This window comes from Lontra canadensis, unplaced genomic scaffold, assembly GCF_010015895.1.
Source record: "Lontra canadensis isolate GAN:19392208 unplaced genomic scaffold, GSC_riverotter_1.0 scaffold203, whole genome shotgun sequence".
In the NCBI taxonomy this organism is placed as follows: Eukaryota; Metazoa; Chordata; class Mammalia; order Carnivora; family Mustelidae; genus Lontra; species Lontra canadensis.
Genome location: NW_022631197.1, coordinates 609,754 through 633,295, shown reverse-complemented (window position 1 = coordinate 633,295; position 23,542 = coordinate 609,754). Strand labels below are relative to the sequence as shown.

Genomic DNA, 23,542 nt, shown 5'->3' with positions numbered 1-23,542 from the left:
GCCCACTCTGGCAGGAAACTGATGGGGAGAATTAGGAAGGAACCTGACCCTAGAGAACATCATAGATGGCTATCACTGCAGTCAGGGTGGGAGAAAATGAGGGTCCGCTTTAGGGCAATGACAGAAAGCATAGAGCAAGAAGGAAGTATGAGAAATATTTTAACAAAAATAAGGAAGTGAGAAGAGGAAGAAGGCAGTGAAATAAGTACTGAGAGGTAAAGTTAAGGAAGTAAGAGGAAGAAGGCAGTGAAATTAGTACTGAGAGGTAAAGTTGAGAATGTTTTGTAAATCCTACTAATCTTTTTTTCTCATTAAAAGGAGTTTGAAACTTTGATAGCAAACAGGCACATTTTGTGCAATTTTATATTGAATATTTCATTGTTATATTTCTAAGCATGCTTGCCAATTTCCATAAAAATATTAATTCAGGAAGGAACAGAGTCTAGATATTTCCTCTTATTAAGACATTAAATCTTATTAAAAGGTGAATATAAAAAATGAGTTCAGAGTTTATGGCATGACTTTGACATGAAAATGGATTTAAACTTATAACTCTTCTCTGTTGTGAGGAAATTATTATTCTTCATTTTTTTTTTGGACATGTAATTCATAGAGACTAAAAAGTGTTCACCCATGTTGGTATTCATGATATCCATCTAGAGTTTAATCCAGAATGAACTCTTTCTTTGGTAGGATGAATCCTTAAAGCAATTGCAAGTAGTTCATCAGCCATGGATCTTGCCAAGTGACACAGAAAGTGAAGGAGTCGAAGCAGAGCAAGATAAACGTGAGTAGACATTGCTATTTATTGACAAATTGCTCTTAGCCAAAGGAAATCCACAACAAAGGTATTTCCCTTTCACAACATTAAATGCCTGCAAAAAATTCAGGCTTGTTTAGGCAGACCATGTAAAGATAGGCTCTACTTCAGGTTAAATCTTGATTTAGTCATGTTTTCATTGTGGTGCAAACTGACTTTGCAAAGAAGGGTAGGTAACACATCAAAAGAAGGAATTATTCTTCCTGAAGACCAGCACAGAATGTCCATTTGGAATGTGAATCTTCTATAAATATTGTGGAATTAGATCAATGATAAATTTTAAAGCATGTGAGGATCATCTTATAATTTATTATATGTGAAATTATCACTATTGGTTAAATGAATAAGTGCATGAATATAGAAACTCTCGCAAGCTCACAAAACAAATTTATATTATAGTATTTAAGAGAAATAGAATATATAACTCTTGATTTAAGTCTTTAGATTATAATCATAACAAAGGATGGCTTACTCTGCTTTGGCATCACATAGTGCATGCTTCCCAGGGGCTTACTGACATTGTCAGATATATGGGCTCAGCAAACCAGATGACAGGTTGGAGTCTGGGCTGTATAAAAATAACAAAGTAACATACCAAAATTTACTTTTTAAAATCAACAGTAGCCTGCAGAGAGAAATAAAAATTGTAAATGGTAAAGTAGCTCTCATGATAATTGGTGTGAAGTGATTAATTGAAGATTCCCCTAAGCCATAGCTACTAGGAATACCTACTATGTTACACAGCTAACATTATGATTCCTCACCCAGGGGGATCCAGGAAATTGCTATTCTGGGTTAAAAGGCATTTAAAAATATTCTTATCCCATTTCCATAGCTGTAGGCTTATGAGGTCAGAGCCAACAACCAGGAAAGGGACAAAAGGCAGAGCACTCAGGTAAGAGGAAGCATAGAGCTGATGTTTCACTTGGCTGGCACATTCAGAAAAGGAGAATAACTTGGTGACATTTTACAGATTTTCTTGGAGGGAAACAACACCTTCTTCAGACAACAGCTGATAAAGACTCACAAAGTGATCTGTACTTTAAGCAAGTACAAAAATAAAGAGAATATTTTAAAAATGTTCAATACAAGGGATCCTGAGTAAAATGGTCTAGGAAAAGCATGGGATACAAAGAAGGGACTCCCCCAAGTAAGAAAGAATTAATAGTGACCCAAAACTTTTATGAAAACAAATGCAAACCCTCTTATACTCTCTCCTTACTCTCTACACATTTAAATATACATGAACATTCATTCTACACTTTGGATTCAGTCATTTTTACCAAATTCTTTTGAAGCCTTGATAAATTTTGTGTTTAAAAAAAGCCTTCAAGGTAATGTGTATGTGTATTCAATAAATACAATTTATATAATTTTGCTCTATCAGAATCAACACACTCTGGTACCCAGAGTGAGCAAGTCGAGGTAAACAGCATCCTTATAGGGTGCACAGTGTGTTAATTCTGTGAGTGTGCTATAACTTATAATGAACTAAACCTTAAAAGCAAGAACAGAATAGATCAAAATAATGTATTTAATCCATGCACAAATTTAGACTTATTTGATCCCTTAAATCCAATGCCTCTAATAAATATTAAAGTCCAAAAAATAGCTTAATAATGCAAAGGAGATTAAAAAAAATCCCTAAAACTTTCTTTAACCCTTGTCCTCTAATCATATTACCTTTCTGCATATACTTTCACAAGATTTTGATAAGTTGCAATAATTTCCTCTTCCACTAGGACACAGTTTTTGAGAGAAGGTATTTGTTTATATATTGACATATACAATAAGACCTCAATAAATACAGAATAATGAATGAATATATTTTTCTGATTCTTTCTAATTCATTTATCAAGACAGTTGGAAATTTAAACAAGTAAAATAAATAATAATTGTGATTAATTGTCATAAAAATTATTTATAGTTTTAAAAATTTTAATATTGGATTTATAGTTTAGCCATGGGTTTTGCCATATGGTCTATCAATCACTCTAAAAAAGGCCATTCTTGAACTCTCCTAGCCATAGACCTAGAACCAAAAATATTTGATTTCAGCAATGTTGTACTTGGAGGTGACCCTTCACAATGGTAAACTGTTTGAAATAAAATCAGGTTTTAAAAATAATTAGGTAGTAATAAGAGCCATCTGGAAATGGAATGCTAGCTAGTATTGTAGCCAAGCTCACAGCACAGAGATGCAAATATTTTTCAAGAACGGCATCCAACATTCAGGTGCTGGGACAATTGTAAAATAGAGCAAGCCACTGAGACACTAGCATCTCTACATATACTTGTACTCAATGTATGTGGTGTGTAAAACAGCTGGCAAGATATGTATAGATCATCTACCTCTTGATTTTCTCGGTGAAAGAAAATTAATGACATAAATAAATGTGAACCCAACATCTGATTTAGAGTCTAGAGGCTCGTATATTAGAATTTTATGAGTGAGGAAAAGGACAAGATTCATCATTCCAACAGTAACACCTGTTTCTTGAGTCAGCTTTCTATAAATTATACCTAGGTAATTTTGCAGAATTTTCTCATTTCTCCTGAGACAAAATTATCATAGCAGAAAGTTTCCAAATAATATGAGGATCTTTGTAGTAGTGCATATTTTTTATTGCATCATTTTAAAATAAGACAGCTCAAATAAGTTTTATAAAAGACACCTTTTAGGAAAAGATATCTTGAATCATTAAATGCGAAGCTTTAAAAACTTTTATTGTAAATAAGATAAGCAGAACCCTTAATTAAGTAGATTTTTTTCTTTATTCTGCTTTTGTTTAAAAGTATAAATCACAATTTTTAAAAAAGGCATGTTAGGAGTATGTTTATTTGTAATCTCTCAGATTATATTGTGAAGTCGTTAAATACTCATATTACAGATATTTCAATCTACTAGGATACTGCTCGATGCTTGTATTCCTGGCTTCATTCAGACCTATTGAATCAGAATCTGCATGAGACTCTGAATTCTGCATTTTTAATAAACCCCTCAGGTGAACCTTGATTATTCTAAAGATTGAGAACTACTGGAATGAGAAGGCCAATGAATCAGAGGGTTGTGTTTTCAGAATTGTCTCCATAGTGTTATTAGATTTTGGACCCAATTACTGTAGGCTGCTTTTCCTATCTGTAAGTTAAATTTGCATGTAAAATGTGAGAATGGAGAAAGAAGGCTGAAATTTGAAGGAATAAATGTGGAATGAAATTGAGTATAGGCTCCTCAGTTAGTAGGTTCAACATATACCTGAACACAAAAAGCTGATAAAGCTCTGGGTTTTTCCTGAGCAGATGCATGGTACTATACATATGGGTGGACTTCTAGATCCTCAGGGATTCATCATATCTTTTGAGAGCTTCTTTTGGGCGTCTCATCCATGAGGTTTTCTTTAAACATTTTTTTTTTTTTTTTGTAAACCTTGTTTGCGCCAATTGGTATCACTGCCTCAGGTACCTGCTATGTAAAACTGTTGCCTCTAATTGTTTTTGCTAATGTTCTCATTGATTTTTAGAGGAACAGATTTTTGGACATCCCTACATACACATTCCAGAAGTGCTTCTCCTCTTCTTTTTCCTGATTTCATCATCATTCTTTGTTTGAAGAAGAGTATGATATCTTCATAATGGGCTGTAGAACAAGATGATATCTGTTTCTTAAGTCCTAATTTCATGATAGGTTATTAAAACAATTTTGTAGTAAAATAAGTTTTGGGACTTTATACATATTATATTTGAGAATCTCTCGTAAGATATACTAATGATACAACAACTTTTCAAGAGGAACAAAAAGAGTTCTACACTTTTAAATGAATACATCAAGTGTAATTATCATCTTGGCTTAAATTAAGGAGAGAAATTATTGTCCATTGTTTACTTGAAGACATGCTATACAGTCTTTTCTAGAAGTCACTGGGTGGTTCTGCAGCAAGATCTGCTTGACTGTATATAGTCCAGCATTTTTTGCCTCTTGAGTTCTTTGTGCAGAATGCTTATCTTCTGTTTTCAGAATGCCTGTTAACTGCTAGAAGAACAAATGTTCTAGGAGTTAAGGAAGTGCTAATCTAATCCAATCCTCTCAAACTCAATTCTCTTAATTTAATGAAGCTGATTCTCTAAGAGATTGTAGGCTTGTTCATGTCACCTAGTTAGTAGCAGATGCCAGGAGTAGAATCAAGAGTTCTTGCCTGGGCCCAGTGATGTTTACTCTTACTGCTTCATTCTTTATTTATGACTTCACTTTGTTCCCATTACCACAGGGTGACACGGTTTATGTTGTCACTCTTCAGAGCCAAAGTGCTTGGGGCAGTAAATGGGGCTACAGGATTCTCCTGTGCACTCAGGATGTGGTGTGCCCTTTGTTTTCCTTAATCTGACCTCACCTTACTTTTTTCCAGGTAGCCTCCCAAATTTGTATTTGAACAATGCTTGAGGCAGTGGTGTTATTGTACCACAGCTGATTATTTTACCAAGCCCAAGACAAGGTGCTAACACCCTATCAGAGGAGAGAGTAGAAGAGGATGTGTTACAGGCAGTAGAATATAGATAACACAAAGACTGAAATGAGTTAATAGCCAATTGCAGATGGGTGTCAGGGCTTCATGAGACTTGGAACTCAGAGTTTAATATTAGGGTTGTGGCATCGGAAATAGGGATTAGAAATATATACCTCAGGAACTAAGTGAGACAGGACTTCAGTATTTTGTTCTTATTTAAAGGTCAACTGGATTATCCTACACAATATGTGTGTTTGTAGAGAAAAGACATACACACTTTGGAAACAACCAAGAATAATTAATAATAATAATAATAATAATAGTAATATAATAAAAATAGAACAAGAATAACTACAGAGATGAGCTCTAAATGTAAAAAAGACAAAAACTTCTGGAAACCTGTTTCAGGTTATTTTTGAAGACCAAAAGAAGTCTTGATGATTTTTAATCTCACTTTTCATGTTAAATCTTCTATGAGTGTTCAGAAAATTCTAAAGATTCTCCTAAAAAATTCAGGGCATCTGAACTCATACGAGGCAATAAATCATATAAATTAAGCATTTGCATGTTTGGTATCTATTATCTTCATAAATATTTAAGGATTTATTTTCAATCAATAAATATAAACATAAGTTAATAATTACTGTTAATTACCTGTTGCAAGCAAAACAGACTAATGTCAAAATGTAATTTTCCATTATAATAGTGATTGTAGAGAATTATTTTGGCTTTAAACAAGTTTTTGTGATTCCTAAAGGCCAAATGCCTCTGAATTATTCATGTGGCATTCTTACTTTGAAATGTTTCCCATGTCTGTGATAAAACCTGATATTATGAATGGTTCAATTGATTTCTAACCTCCTAGAAAAAAATTAAAGGGTAATATTTAATAACATATAGAACTTAATCTCACCAAATAAACTGTTACTAAGTGTAAGTGGAAAAATGTGTCAAATTGCTCTGCAATATATAAAGTTACATGCTTCAGAATAGATAGAAAGCTTACCTGCTTTATTTATTGACATTTCCTCATCATATGCAATAATAATAGTCAGAACATTTCATAACAAGTACCAGAAAAGGCTGTATTTAAACAACAGAACAGTTCTTTTTGTGATGCAGAATTCTTTGAGTTAAAATCTTATATGGAGTTGAATTCTTTAAAACCGAAAATGGAGATACATGGTCCAATTTTTGGTTATTTAAAAAAATAAAAGTTATAAATGAGTAGCATATGTTTTCAGTCCTTTTGCCAAACACTTTTTGTTTGTCTTGGAATATTCTTATATTTGCTCTAGGTATAGCCTGAAACAACAAGATATGATCATGAGAACAAGATGAAGAGAAGTCTAGTTCATTCTCTAACCTTGGTAGATTTAGCTTATAGGCAGTCTTATATTAGATGGGATGTAGCTTTCACAAATGAGAAGTATGTATTGACTGGCTCCAGGTAAAATCTATTTGTTCTTCATGAATTTTGTTCTGTATCTTTTCAGTAACTGTAAGGACTTCAGCATGTTCACACCAGACAAACTGGTTCCATAATTTTCTGTGTCTTGTTTTATAACATTGACCTGCTTCACCTTCTCAAATTAAACAGACCTGGACATTTGTGTCCCAAACTAGGACTTTTTTAGTTAAGATTCTCCCATATGTCATATCTCCATAGACCAATTTACCTCCTTAGAATCTCTTTAGAATCATGTTTATGAATCTTAAAATTCAATACACATTAATGAGAAGCTACTCTGTGTTGGGCTTTATGGCATGGGATATACAAAAAACAGCAACAACAAAAAGGTTATGATCTCTTTTCCCTAGTAAGTTAAAGACAAGTACATAAGCATTTGTAGCATAAGGTATATTAATTCTTAAGAGATAAATAGAATGTTAAGGAAGCAAAAGGAAGGAACTATCACATGAAGTTGGCAGTAGGAACATGTAATTGGTGAGATCTTAATGAAGAAATGGTGTTTGAACTAAGAGATAGGTAAGCTTTTGAAGCTTTTGAAGGATGGACAAGAATGTCATCTGATCGAGAATAGCACATGGACAAGAACACAAATGTAGGAAGAGCATTGGTTATGCCCAGGGAACTAACAATTCATACTTCTAGGAAAAAGCACTAGACACAGGGAGTCAGAGAGAAATAAGTCTGGAAAGATAAGTCATGAAAAGAATACAGGGGGTGCAAATTATAAGGATAAAAAATGTGAATTGATAAACAGTAGAGAAATCTTTACATAGAGAGGAACTCTGATGAGAACATTCATATTCATAGCTTTGGGGTAACATTAACACAAATGATGAGGAAGACCCAGTGTTTGGCCCTTTACATATTTCTTACCTTGATGAGAGGAAAACTAATTTTGAAACTACCTGTGATTTAGTGCTATTTCAAACAGAAATCATCATCTCCCTAAGACATGCCATTTTTAAAAGACTTATAAAATAAAGTGATGGTATATGTATGCAATGGAATATAACTCAGCCATAAAAAAGAATGAAATCTCACCATTTGCAATGATGTGGATGAAGCTGGAGTATATTATGCTAAGTGAAATAAGTCAGAGAATTGCAAATACTGTCTGATTTCACTCATATGTGGAATTTAAGAAATGAAACAGATGAACATAGGGAGAAAAACAAGAGGGGGAGGCAAGCTAGAAGACAGACTCTGAACTATAGAGAACAAACAGGGTTGCTGGAGGGGAAGTGGGGGAGGGGACGGGTTAAATGGATGATTGGTATTAAGAAGAGCATTTGTAATGAACACTGTGTGTTGTATGTAAGTGATGAATCATAAATTCTACTCTGAAACTAATATTACACTGTGTATTAAATAACTGGAATTTAAATAAAAACTTGAAGTAAAAAAATAAAAATAAAGTAAAATGAGTCTCTTATAGGCAGCAATTAATAAATAAACAAATACATAAATAGCTTTTTAGAAGGTATGTTCTTTACTAGGCAAAGAAGTCAAACATGGACCATAATACAGCTCAACTTATAGGAGAAGAAATAAATCATTATTGAAGTGCTTTTTAAAACTTTTGTTGTTGGGTGTAGTTGTTAACTTATCATTTAAGTATCAATAAATATATGTAGTTCAAGCTTATAATTCTAATTCATTAAAACATAATTAATTTTAGAGTAAACTTTTACCTGAAGTCTCAAGTATGCATGATTTATGTATTTTTATATTACAACCCTTATCAGAAATATAGTTTGCAAATGTTGTCTCCCAATCTTGAGGTTACTTTTTATATTTTGGGTTTTTTTTTCCCTTGCTGTGCAGAAGCTTTTTAGTTTGACACAGTCCCACTTACTTATTCTTGCTTCTGTTTCCTGAGCTTTTGTCATGTTTAAAACATTGCCAAGACCAATGTCAAACAATTTTCCCTATTTTCTTTTTTTTTTTTTTTAAGATTTTATTTATTTGACACAGAGAGAGATCACAAGTAGGCAGAGAGGCAGACAGGGGGCGGGGAAAGCAGGCTCCCTGCTGAGCAGAGAGCCTGAAATGGGGCTCAATCCCAGGACCCTGAGACCATGACCTGAGCTGAAGGCAGAGGCTTAACCTGCTGAGCCACCCAGGTGCCCCTCCCCCTGTTTTCTTCTAAGAGTTTTATAGTTTCTAGTCTCACATTTAAGTTTTTAAAACATTTGAGTTGATTTTTGTGTAAATTGTGAGATAAGGATCCAATTTCTTTTTTTTGCATGTGGATACAGTTTTCCCAGAACTATTTATTGAAGGGAGTGTCCTTTCCCCATCATGTATTCTTAGCACTCTTATTAAAAACTTCTTGACCTAGGTATCTTATGGTTTTTGGTGCAATTGTAAATGGGATCGATTGCTTGATTTTTCTTTCTTCTGTCTTCTTGTTGGTGCATAGAAATGCAACTTTCTGTGCATTGATGCATTTCTGTGCATTGATTTTATATCCTGACACTTTACTGAATTCCTGTATGAGTTCTAGCAGTTTTGGGGTGGAGTCTTTGGGTTTTCCATAGAAAGAATCATATCATCTGCAAAGAGTGAGAGTTTGACTTCTTTGTCAATTAGGATGCCTTTTATTTCTTTTTGTTGTCTGATTGCTGAGGCTGAACTTCTAGTACCATGTTGAATAACAGTGGTGATAATGGACATCCCTGCCATGTTCCTGACCTTAGGGTAAAAGCTTTCAGTTTTTTCCCCACTGAGAATGATACTGGTTGTGGGCTTTTCATAGATGGCTTTTATTATATTGAATTATGTACCCTTTATCCCTACACTATGAAGAGTTTTGATCAAGAAAGGATGCTGTACTTCGTCAAATGCTTTTTCAGCATCTATTGAGAGTATCATATTGTTCTTGTTCTTTATTTTATTTTATTTTATTTTAAAGATTTTATTTATTTATTTGACAGACAGAGATCACAAGTAGGCAGAGAGGCAGGCAGGGGGGTGGGGAGAAGCAGGATCCCCGCTGAGCAGAGAGCGCAATGCAGGACTCGATCCCAGGACCCTGGGATCATGACCTGAGCTGAAGGCAGTGGCTTAACCCACTGAGCCACCCAGGCACCCCGTGTTCTTTCTTTTTTTAATGTGTTGTATCACACTGATTGATTTGCGGTTGTTGAACCAACCGTGTAGCCCAGGAGTAAATCCCACTTGGTCATGTTGGATAATCCTTTTAATGTACTATTGGATCTTACTGGCTAGTATTTTGGTAAGAATTTTTGTATCCATGTTTATCAAAGATATTGGTTTGTAATTCTTCTTTTTGATGGGGTTTTTGACTGGTTTTGGGATCAAGGTAATGGTGGTTTCTGTGATATATATATATATACATATATATATATATATAATATATTATATTATATATATTATATATTATAAATTACATGTTACATAATAATGGAATATTATGCAGCCATAAAACCCCCCAAATCTTGCCATTTGCAATGACGTGGATGGAACTAGAGGATATTATGCTAAGCTAAATAAGTCAATAAAAGAAAGACAAATATCATATGATCTCACTGATATGAGGGGTTTGAGAAACAAGACAGAGGATCATAGGGGAAGGGAGGGAAAAATGAAATAAGATGAAACCAGAGAGGGAGACAAAATGTTAGAGACTCTTAATCTCAGGAAACAAATTGAGGGTTGCTGGAGTGGAGGGGAGTGGGAAGGATGGGATGGCTGAGTGATGGACATTGGGGAGGTACCACAGGGAGTGCTGTGAATCATGTAAGGCTGATGAATCACAGACCTGTATCCATAAAACAAATAATACATTATATGTTAAAACAAAAACAAAAACAACTAGCTGACCCTATATGCTTGGGTTTATTTTTGGATTCCCTATACTATTCTGTTGGTCCATGTGTCCCTTTTTGTGTCAGTACCATACTGTTGATTATTATCACTTTGTAATATAATTTGAAATTAGGACCTGTGATGCCTCCAGCTGTATTCTTTCACAAGATTACTTTGGCTATTAGGAGTCTTTTGTGGTTCCACAAGAATTTTAGAATTGTTTTTTATTTCTGTGAAAAATGCCTTTGGAATTTCTATAGAGATTGCATTGACTCTGTATATCACTTTGTATGACCATTTTAGCAATATTAATTCTTCCAATCCATCAGCATAGGATATCTGTCCATTTATTTGTGCCTTCTTCAATTCCTTTTATTACTGTTTTATAGTTTTAGTGTACAGATATTTCATCTTCTTGGTTACATTTATTCCTAAGTATTTTATTCTTTTGAGGTATTATAAATGGAATTGTTCTTTTTTTAAATTTCCTTTTCAGATAGATCAATTTTAGTATACGGAAGTACCACTGATTTTTGTATGTTGCTTTTGTATTCTGTAACTTTACTGGATTTATTTATTAGTTCTAACAGGTGTGTGTGTGTGTGTGTGTGTGTGTGTGTGTGTTTGCATGGAGTCTTTAAGGTTTTCTATATATAGGATTATGCTATCTACAAACAATGATGATTGTACTCTTTTCTGATTCAGATGCCTTTTATTTCTTTTTCTTGTCTGATTGCTTTTGCTAGCACTTCCTGTACTCTTTTGAATAGAAGTGGCAAGAATGGACATACTTGCCTTGTACTGTATCTTAAAGGAAAAACCTTCAATTTTCTCCATTGATTATGATACTATCTGTGGGAGTTTCATAAATGACCACAATTGGGTTGAGGAAATTTCCTTTTATTCTTATGGAGAATTTTTGTTAAACCATATATCTGATAGGGGATTTGATAGCCAAAATATATAACAAACACATATAATTCAATAACAAAAACAACAAGAAAACCCAAATAATCCAATTAAAATATGGACAAATAAACTTAATAGAAATTTTCCACAGAAGAAATACAAATGGCCAATAGGTACACAAAGATGTGCTCAGCTTCACTAATTATCAGGGAAATGCGAACAAAACCATAGTGAGATATAACCTCACACTTCTTAGAATGGCTTTAATCATAAAGATAAGAGTTTGTGAAGATGTGGAAAAAAGAGAACCTTGTATACTGTTGGTAGGAATGTAAATTGGTATACCATTGTGGAAAACAGTCTGACTCAAAAAAGTAAAAATAAGACTTCCATATGCTCCAGCAAGCCCTTTTCTGGATATACGTTCTAAGGAAATGAAAGCATTAGGTCTCATTCCCGATCTAAGAAGGAAAGCTTTCAATTTTGCATCATGATGTATGATATTTGCTATAGGGGTGTGTGTGTGTGTGTGTGTATACACTTTTTTTAGGCTAAGAAAATTTTCCTCTATATTGAATCCATTGAGCTTTTTTTTTTTTTTTAATCATGAATGAATGTCAAAATTTAGCAAACATTTCAATCAATTTTTAAACATTTTTCTCACTTATGTTAGTATGGTTAATTTCATGGGTTAGGTTTTGAGAATTAAGCTGGTATTGTCTTTTGCAATAAATCTAACTTGATAAGGATGTTGGTAAAAGTTTGATTAGGATTTTTATATCTATATTTATAATTCAGTTGGCTTATTTGGGCAAAAAGATTTCCCTTTAACACAGTTCTTCTTTTATGCATTGTAATCAACATTAGCTAGCCTCATAAAATGTGTTGGGGAGTATTTCCTGATGGATTCTCTGGAAGTGTTTGTGTAACATTGAATTACTTTTTTAATGATTAGAGGAATTCAGTAGTGGAGCTATATGACTTCAAAATTTCTTCGTGTGAAGAACTTTTAACTATGAATTTAATTTCTTTAGTAACTGTGTGACTACTCAGATTTTCTATTTTCTCTTATGACAATTTTGGTAAGCTTAATTTTTCCAGAGATTTGCTCATTCCATTAGAATTTTTGAATTCATTCTTACAAAGTATTGGTAATATACTCTTATGACTTTTAGAAAAATGTGTTCCAGTTCCTTAGTGATGTCTCTTTTTTTAATTAGTTGATTTATTTTGTTGGTTATGTTGTCACAGGCTATAGATTCAAGGTCAAAAGACATGTTCTAGCAAATGATGAGAAAATGTAAGAGACTTTGGGGATTACGTTTTAAAATTACCATGGCCAGCAATTAACACATATTGGACATTACAACTGTATGAAAAATATGCCACACTTCCATTTTCTATCCATTTGTTTCTGTGTATCATCATGGATGTTTTATTCTGATCTATGCTCGTTAATTATTTCTCTCTTCAGTGCTATCAGATCTGCTGCTTAACACATATACTTATTTTCAAATTTCAGATACTGTATTTATTTTAACATTTTCATTGATTTATTTATAATTTCTAGTTCTTTCCAAAAACTCTAAATATTGTTTTTCATTTCTTATTATCCATACTTATTTTGAGATCTGGGTTTAAGTCCATTATTTGATTCCTTGTGAGTCTTTCTACTCTGTCATTTTTTTCTTGGTTTTTGATCACATGATGTTGTCACCATGTTTATTTATTTTACATTAGGTACAAATTGTATATGAAAAATTGCAAAGATAATTTGTGGCCCAGAATGATGTTATCTTCTTCCAGATAGGATTTTACTTTGTTTCTGGGGTACTGGCAATCTTAGATTATTTGAATTCAACACAAAGTTGAGAAGATTTTAAGTAGGCTTTATTCATTGAGAGGGTAGTTTATTTCTGTTTTGCCCTATTCTTATTGTGTGGCCCTTCAGAGTAGCAACGCCAAACCTAGGAAATTAATCTGCATCATCTTCCTCAGTAATCCTGGATCCTCAGTTTTTGTCCTCCCTCACTAGGAATCTTTTGCAAGTTGTCAGCCTTTAAGGATTTTCTTCCATAACGGATGGATACCTTTAGAGGAACATATCCCCAAATTCCATGCTCATTTCTGTTTATTTTCTTATTCTCCCCAATATTGACCATTTAATACCTTATTATTTTGATGGATCCCTGATGCTCTAGCTGAAGAACTTACCCAATCAACCTTGGATATTAAATTTCTTACTTCAATATATTTCAGTAAATGTGGGCAAGATCAGAACATTTTCAGATAATTGCATTTAGTTTCCAAAAACTAAGAAAACATTTCTTCTTCATTGCTTTAATTTGTGCCATAGTGCCAGACACATATTATATGCTTGCTAAATATTAGTAAATTCTAAGTTTTGGCTAAGCATATATCATATAAAATGGTTTCTCTTTGAGCAGAAAGAAAGAAAGAGGACAATTTATTTTCTAAACCACGGGACTTGTCTCTTGCTTCTTATTAGGTTTTCTACTTACCTTTACTGATTCTTTTTTAAATGACATTATTTGTTCCCAGACACTTGCTACGTTCTTACTGTGACTGACTAATGGACTCACTTTTATATTGTGAGCATACACATGTGTGATTTAATTATCTCAGTGGAAGGCTAATTTTCTCTTTCTAGACGTTATGATGGAGTGGGAAAAAATTAGGAGTTGGAAGACTATAAGGTCTTTCTCCATCCCTGTGCTCCCCAGGCTAGTAAATTGCAGAGAAAGGGCTCATACGCAGGTTCATCTATAGTTGCTTGGTTCTCAGAAATTGACTATCAGAGGTACATTAACTTCTTGGGAGTAAAAATGAATGCTTTCCTTCAAGATTCTGTGCCAGATAATTTTTGCTTTTTACTTGCTAAACAGGAATAATCTGTCTTGACTTGTGAGCTACAGTTCCTTTTTCTGATTTTCTTAATTATCTATGGCTTTTGCATTCAGCTTGATGCTTCTAAAATGACTTGGCACTAGCAGAGAGGAGAAGGATTTTATAGTCCTACCTTGGGGCCAAAGGAGTAACCTCTCCCATGGCTGGTTCATGGGTGGTATGAATATCTTATGCATTGTTCTTATGTATTCTCCCAGGCTGGAAGATTTCATCTCATTTCTACTCACTGGGGTACTTGCAGCCATACCATCATTGATCCCAACCTACCTTATTATTTCACTCTCTTCTTTCCTCTTATTTCAAACTTAAGTTCTTATCTACCTCAAACTAAAGGAAAAAAAATCAAAGAAGAAACTCTTTCCTCCAGATGATGTTATATTTCCACTGTCTGAACTAGACTGAAAGTTGACTGGCATAGTCTTCTAAAAGGTGGAATAAAAGCTGAAATATATTTGTTACTAGGATCTGACAGGAAATCCTGGCCTGAAGATACACATTGTAGCTGAAGAAACTAGTTGTGTAGGCATAATAAAGAAGGTATATAAAGATAGAAGAGGAGTTCTAAGCACAGAACCTCAAAAATGTGGCATAATAAATCTTTTCACTGAGAAAGTTGGTGTATACTCTAATGGATATATGATTTGATAATGATTTGGAAAATTGTCACATATGCTAACATAAAATAGAATTATAAAGTCTATTTGAGTAATTAGAATTATATCATTCTGTTTCTCCTTAAAGCCTACTATGAGTCATTTACATTTTAAGGCTTATATAGAAACACATGAATCTTCAAAAGAAGAGAAAATGGGAGAGAACTTATTAAATTTTTGATGGTATGTGCTATGTAGTATTTCGTTTAATCTTGACAACTTAATATATAGATGATATTACTCTGGTTTTATAAACTCAGATCTGTTAACTATCCTTTCCCAAGGATACACAATTAATAAGTGCAGTCTACATTCTAGCTCAGTCCAAGGCCATATGTTCTACTCTAAGAATGTCATTCCATCTCTATAAACTAAAAATAGGAGGGGGAGGGAGAATGTGTATATAGATAGTATCAAGCGAGGAATTATTTCACTGAGTGCAGGTTTGTATCATAAAGAAAACACTATAGAGCATGAAAATAAGAAAAAGTGACATATAAAGAAACATGCAGTAATACATTTGGGTAGAAAAATCTGCTTTTAATATAAACTTCAACTTGATTTAGTTAAATTTACACTGTGTTCCAAATTGTTATCTACAATACAAAGTCATCCAGAAAATTAAGGGAGGCATACATGATAAACATTAAAAATTAAAGCTTTGACAGAATAAAATAAATAACATTTAGTAATTACACTAAGCATGTTTTAAATCCCATAGTTAGATATTAAAAATACAACAACTGTTCAAAGCAGGCTGCCAAATTTCTTCAAAATGAGTTGTTATGAAATGTTGACTAAATATACCAAAACTATATATCAACTTCAGTATAATTAAACATTCTTCAGACCAACAACATGGCTTTCCTTATATTCTTAAACATATGTTATATGTGACTTTCTCCTTCATATTAGGACAAAAGGATTATCCATTTGTTAACATTTAAAATAAATTTCAGAAAGTTTCTACTAGTTATTCAAGACTTCACAATTGATAAGTTGCTTCCACATATTTAATCCCCAAAATTAACCTATTAGGGAAAATTTATTCTTAATGTTCCTATTTGACATTGTAAGTATTCAACACATTTATTTAATAAATATTTATATATTCACTATTGATTACTTAATAAATATTTACTGAATGAATTGAATGAATGAAGTTCATTTAGTTCATATTGTTTAAGTGACCTTTGAAGGTGACTTGAGAAATAGCCAAGCCTGAGTCTCTACCTCCTGATTATTCAGGGAGGCCACAATATCTAGAAACATAGACATAAATATGTAATAAGTAGTTTATCAGTCTACACAACAAAACATGATATGTTCAATGACATTTCATATGTTCTGGGTGTTCTTCCTCTGTTGTAATGATAATTTAGTCAGAGTTGCAATGAACATAGAGCGTTAATGCAGCATTTAAATCTATCCCTACATATGCATTTGTGATCACCTTCTCAGGTGATTTGTGTTGCTATTTTTCACTGAATAGATCTGTACCTATAGCATTCAAGAAGAAAGTAAGCAGGTTCTAATCTGCAAACAAAAATATTACCTTTATTTCTAGACTTTATGGCTACTCTCTCGTTTGCTTTTTCTTCCCCCAACCAAAGGCACTTCATTTCTTAATCCCCTTAAGTATGGGTAATAATGGGCCATCCCTAGTGTAAGCAGTCCTGCTTCACAGAGGGAAACAGTGTAAGGCTGGACACGTACATCAGCTGCCACACAAGAGCAAGTGTTATGCCAAAGTTCAATTCAGAAACTTGAGATCAGCTAATTTTGCCTTTTATTTCTGTTATCTTTGGCCACTTTGCCTTGCTCCACTGCCCCTATCAAAATAAAGTCTCTTCATATGTTTGTTTTCTCAAGCGCTGTGGCTATATTTCCCAGATCTTTCCACTGTGCCCTATGGAACTGGAATTTTATTTGCAAACTGATTGTCCATCAGTGCTATTCAAAGAACACTCTTCATGCCCCCTCCCTTTATTTTACCTTATTTGAAATGGTTCCTAGAAAATACTGCTACCCTTTAACCTTGAGCAGGAGAAGCTGCTCCTTCTTCCGTTTCCATTTTTTTTTTTTTTTAAGATTTTATTTACTTATTTGTCAGAGAGAGAGAGAGAGAAAGTATAAACTGGGGGCATGACAGGCGAGGGAGAAGCAGTTTCCCCCATGAGCAAGGAGCCCAATGAGGGGCTGGATCCCAGGACCCTGGAATCATGACCTGAGCCAAAGGCAGATGCCCAAGTGACTGAGCCACCCAGGCATCCCTGCTCCTTCTTTCAGTTGCCAGGTGTCAAGTATCATGAGGTAGCATTAACATTCTACTTGAAATTCTCCTCCTTTTTTGGTTCACACCATTTGTCTGGCTGTCCTGTTTCTTTCCTTGTCATGATAATCTTACTGATCACTCCTAATCTTTTGTGTGGGGTTTTTACATTTGATTCATTGCTTTTGTCTCTGCCCCAATCTTACCATTAGGAAAACTTAACTGTTACTTGAGAGACTTATCCAATTGCTCTACTATTACAACTTTTTGGCCCTCTCAAATGTAGTGATCATCTAAGGTAAATTTTTTTTTTTTTTTTTTTGTCAAATGTGAAATAGCATCCAACTCTAAAATCTTAGATTACTGTAATACATTCTCTGTACCAAACCTCCTGCCCTTGAGATTACCCATTTACTACTAAACTTACACTTCCATCTGATTTTGTACCTAGAAACTTCACTACTTTTTCTTCAAGTGTATCCAACCACAGCTGGCTTCATCCTTCACCCAAAGTCCATGTTACACAGAGCAGTGATACACAAAGTGTGGTCTACAAACCAGCCGCACAAGCATTAGCATCAGGATCTCTTTGGAAATGGAAAGAAACACAATTTCCTTGGGTCCCTCTGTATAACCGCTAAGTCAGAAACTCTAATAGTGAAGTCTGGGCAACCTGTGTTTTACAAAACCCTCCAGATGATTCTAATACACTTAAAATTTGAGAGCCACTAATACGGAGCATTAATTCAATTGCTCTCTTGCAAGCATCTTTTTTTTTTTAATAATTTTTTTATATATTTTATTTATTTATTTGACAGAGATAGATCACAAGTAGGCAGAGAGGCAGGCAGAGAGAGAGAGGAAGGAGCAGGCTCCCTGCTGAGCAGAGAGCCCGATGCGGGGCTCGATCCCAGGACCCTGAGATCATGACCCGAGCCGAAGGCAGAGGCTTAACCCTCTGAGCCACCCAGGTGCCCCTCTTGCAAGCATCTTTAATATCTTTGGATGGTAAAAAAAAATTTAAATATGAATGCATCATTATTTCATTCAAAACCCTTCCATGTGTAAGATTTCTAAAGGTTTATCAAGTACTCCATCCATACAATCATTACTTTCAGTCCTAATTTTTTTGTAGTTCCTATTTATCTAAATTTGAATACTGTAAAATTATCAAATATCTACTATTTAATGATTCTAGCAAAGGTGTTTCCCTTTTAACCACCCTCTGAGGGGCATACTGAGCAAACTTGTGCAGTCATGTATATAAGAATGGGTGGAATCAGAATTTGAACTCAGGTCTGAGTACAAAACCCACACTTTTTCAAATTTTGTTGCTGAATTATGCGAAACAGCAATTGCATTGATATGTGTCTTAGACTCTAGTTGAAGAAGAATTTACAAATAGATCACTACAGATTTTTAAAAAATGAGTTATATGAAAATCTAATATCAAATAACTTTGATAAATAACCAGTTACAGTTTTATTTAGTACTTAAATTTATTTAACTTTGATAAATACCAAGTTACATAAGACTTCTGAGAGCCTTTATTTAATATGCTTGTGTGTATTTTGATTCTGCAAAAAGCAGATATGGTATGTTGCTGTCCAAAATTGTTTTTTTAAGATTTTATTTATTTATTTATTTGATGGAGAGAGAGAGTGAGAGGGAAAACAAGCAGGGGAAGCAGCAAAGGGAGAGGGAGAAGCAGGCTCCCTGCTGAGCAAGGAGCCTGATGCTGGACTTGATCCCAGCACCCTTGGATCATGACCTGAGCTGAAGGCAGACACTTAACCAACTGAACCACCCAGGCATCCCTGTCCAAAATTCTTTGACCAAGGAGCCATTTTTTGTGGATCATTCATATTAACACCATGCAGGACTAGCATTCCAAGATCTGATTTGGAAAACTTGGACTTAATCTATTTCCTTTCTCTTCAAGATATGTGGAATTGCTTATCTCCCTTGATCTCTTTAGTTCATCTCTTTAGTTCATCTCCCTTGATCTCTTTAGTTCATCTATGTACATAAATACATGTACTTATACTGATAGTAACTGGACCCATCTATCTGTATATCTATATCTGTAGTCTGCTTTTATCCTCCATTCTACTTTGCCATTCCCTTAACCTAGAATACTCCTGTCTCTTTGTCCCACTGTTCTTCTGCCTCAGGGATGCATTCAGAGGAATTACATTTAGCATGTAATGTTATGTGCCAGGCATTATGAATAAAGTGTCTATGAATTTATATGTACTACTTTTATAAATACCATAATAACTTTGTGATGATGACATGAAATTGCAAATATGATAGCATCACCATTCTGTGACGTATATATATCCAATCCTGACTAGGTTGTGTTAGGGTAGCCACCTGAACTGTTACTTTCTTTCCTAACCCATGCTGGACATAAGAATTATGAATATGATTCATGTGAGGTCTTCTTAAAGTCCACATATATATTCATAACACCAGCTGGAGGGCATTTTGCCTATATTTTATTTAAAATTCAGCAGAGGTTTGAATTGAAAATGACTGCAGTATGGATAAGAATATACACACTATTAAGCAGTTAACTTATATGTAATTCCAGCTCACTATATACTCTAAGTAAAAAAAAATCTCTAAGTTTTTTGATATTAATTTCAATTAATCTGCTAAGGAATTATGTTTAATAGATTTCTTTTTTCCTGGTCCAGCATATTATCTCTTTTTCTTTCACTGCGCAGGTTCTGCTGATCTTCTCCTTTGTGTTCCATGCTCTTCTTGTCCTACCCTGGTCTACTCTGGTATGTTTGCTCAGGGCACTTAATATCAATGTCAGGTAATTATGGGTACTATCCACAACTGTTCCAAGTTCAGTTTTTTTAATGCATAGTTCTCATGATCTCTAGCAAGGAACTCTGTTTCCTCCTATTCTGTATAATGTTTCATTTCTCTTTTTGTTATGTTCTATGGATCTCAGGCTTCTCATTGAGTCTGTATTCTCCCACGCTGAGGAAGTGGGATGGGAATTTAAATCCCTTCCCCTTGTCAGGAAAATCACTCTTAGGTAGAACTGAGATGAAAACATATTCCCCCAATGTGTGAAGATCATGGACTTTACGACACCATTAAATATATCTTAGAGTTACAGAATCTCAGAACAATCTTACATCTATGGACATGAGGCTAATATATAAACTGGATATATAATATAAATAATTCATAGTTTCTTCCCCAAGTGTGTTACAGAGAGAAGCAAAAGGTTGAGTCTGTTCTTAGCACTCAGAGAATCAAAGAATATCAAAATTAGAAAGAATTTTAGAACCTCTACTTCTCTTCTGATCTAATGCTGATTTCTTCTCTACTGTGCCCCTACAAAATAGACATTCAATCTTTACATCAATATCTTGAGTAGTGGGAAATATACTACCTCCTATGGTTGCTCATTCAATTGTATCCTGGTCTAATTGCTCATTAACCTAATAATTCTATATTAACAAATCACCTAAAGAAATACTTTCTGCAATGCCTCTACTGTGTTGTTACCAGAATATTATGTTCATTGCACATGTTTTATAATAAAACAAAAAATGTTTTATATTAAAACATGGAAAACATGTGAAAAGCTGTGAACAAGCCAATGACCAATAAAAGAGAATTGATTAAAAAAGTATAGCATCTATATAATGGAATACTGTACATCTTATGAAGGATGAGATTTATATTCACTGGATAAATACATGTATTTATATTGATAGTAACTGGATCCATCTATCTGTATATCTGTATCTATAGTCTGATGTGGAAATATTCTAGTAATAATGTTACATTAAAGAATTATAAAACAGTATATTAAATAAATTCATTTTTATCATATACGATGCATAAATACACACATGATCATATATTTACAAACAAAAATGTCTTGAAAAGATATCTGCATCCCCATGTTCTGTGCCCTATTTACAATAGCCAAGATATGCAAAAAATGTCAGTGCCCATCAACAGATAAATGGATAAAGAAAATGTGGTATGCATATATAATGGAACATTATTCAGCCATAAAGAATGAACTTTTGCCATTTGCAACAACATGGATGAAACTTGAGGATATTTTGCTGATTGAAATTAGTCAGAGAAAAACAAATAACATCTTCTCTCACTTATATGTGGAATCTAAACAAAAACAAAAACCAAGCTCATAGGTATGGAAAAGAGATTGGTGTTAGCCAGAGACAGGGATTGGGCAAATAGGTGAAGGTGATCAAAAAGCACAAACTTCCCATCATGAAATAAATAAGTCATGGGGATGTAACATACAGTATGGTGATGAAAGCAGGCAAGTAAGCAAACAGTATTGCCTAAGTTGTATAAAATGTTTAAAACCTACTTCAGGTGAGGTTATTCTCTTTTTTTGCCCCCAAATCTGAATCCTTGTAGCTGCCTTCTTTCTGGTTCTTTTTGTATCACGGACAGAAGTTTTCTCTCTCTTCCTCTACCATCGTAGAACACACAGATCATGCTGTTCTCTTCTTTAGTCCTTCGCATGTTCTTTGTATAAGATGCAGGTATATGGCCCTTCTGTCCAAGAGATCTAAATAAGTAAATCATTCATTTGATGCATTTTTAATAAAGACCTAAAACTATGCCAGAGAATAACATGTCACTATCATATGTGACATACGCTTACTAAATGATGAAGTCATACATTGAACATGATTTACATAAAACACTGCAGATTATCCTTATGTAACTAGGGTGAGATAGGTGCATGCAGCAGAGAATTCTACCTTGAATCATGGTCAAAGAGCCTAGAGAAAGTGATATTGATGACTAAGTCCTAAAGGAGTAGGAGTTAATTAGATAAAGGAGTTAGCTGGGATTGGTTGGGGTAAATAAAGTATTCCAGATAAGGGAAAATATGTGCAAAAATAACTGGATTCCCTTCTTTCCTCTTTTTCTCCCTTTCTCCTCTCTCTCTTTCCCACCATACAAAAACTTACTGAGCAAACACCATGTGCAAAATATTCTTTCAGGTCCTATAAGTAAGTTGGAGATTGATATTTTTCTTTCAAAGTATTCATGGTCTAGTAGATGAATCTGAAATATTAAATATAATAAATTATATTAATGTATTAATCAAATACTTAATACAAATATTAAATATAACAAAACAGAAAAAAAACAGATAAAATATTCTAGAAGCATGTATCTTTCCCTTTGCCATCATAATCATATTCCTCTAGGAAAAAAATAAAGGAATTCTTTTCAATCAAGCAGTATGGGCACATAGTTCCAGTGCTGAAGTAAGGATATAGCCTGATCTATCTTATGCCACACTAGTTTCCTAAATTCAGTTTTCATAATTCCTTCCAAGATAGTAATTGTATACATGCCTTGCAAGTATTTCTCATTGGCTATATTTCTCCCTTGGCTCCCTCCTACAGGAAAGGAGGGAAGCAAGTCTTTTTCAACAGTCCAAGATATCTGTAGAATACCTACTCCTAATTAAATATACAAAAAGGGTTTATATAGATACCGGAAATTGACATCCTGACAGCAAAGTACAGTTAGTGGTGGTACCCTAAGGTCAGTACAGTTAGTGGTGGTACCCTAAGGTCAGTGCCATTGTAAAAGTTCATACAGAGTACAGGAAAGCATTAAGGTCCCAAACTTTCTTCTTAATATGTTTCATTGTAGATGTATTATTAAGCACATTTTCTTTTGTTTTGTTTCTCCCCTACAGGTCTGTGAAGCAGGCAGAAGTTGCAGGTGGTCCTTAAAGAAATTGCAATTATTCAGATCCTTATGTATAGTTCTAATTTTATTTGCTATGTGTAATAATTTAGAGAATGGTTATTTTTATAATATCAATAATAAACAAGTACTCTTATAAACAGGGGGTGCCTAAATGTGTAATCAGAGAACACTAACCTTGGCAAAGGATTCTGGGGTGGTCAGGATGTCTGCTGCCTTTTGACATGGTTAGTGTCCTGGGTTTAGATTCCTTTGTACCTAGTTATTAAGATTACTATTTGATACATTAAATATTGCCTGATTCAAATAACTTTGCTTAAAATTTTTCTGTATTTTAACTTGTGTAGGGTTTTCTACTTCTTATATTTTTATAATAATTTCTCATTTTTTAGATGAATAAACATTATA

The 23,542-nt window shown here is 33.9% G+C and overlaps 1 protein-coding gene across 1 annotated transcript in view; it reads left to right on the top strand.

The window, feature by feature from the left end:
• The window catches only part of CUNH8orf34 (chromosome unknown C8orf34 homolog), a 377,142-nt gene extending 356,904 nt beyond the window's left edge, over positions 1-20,238 (top strand). The window contains 2 exon segments of the mRNA XM_032848426.1: positions 694-787; positions 20,122-20,238. Coding sequence (XP_032704317.1) covers positions 694-787; positions 20,122-20,204 — 177 coding nt within the window. The 3' untranslated portion in view covers positions 20,205-20,238.
• The last annotated feature ends 3,304 nt before the right edge of the window (positions 20,239-23,542 follow it).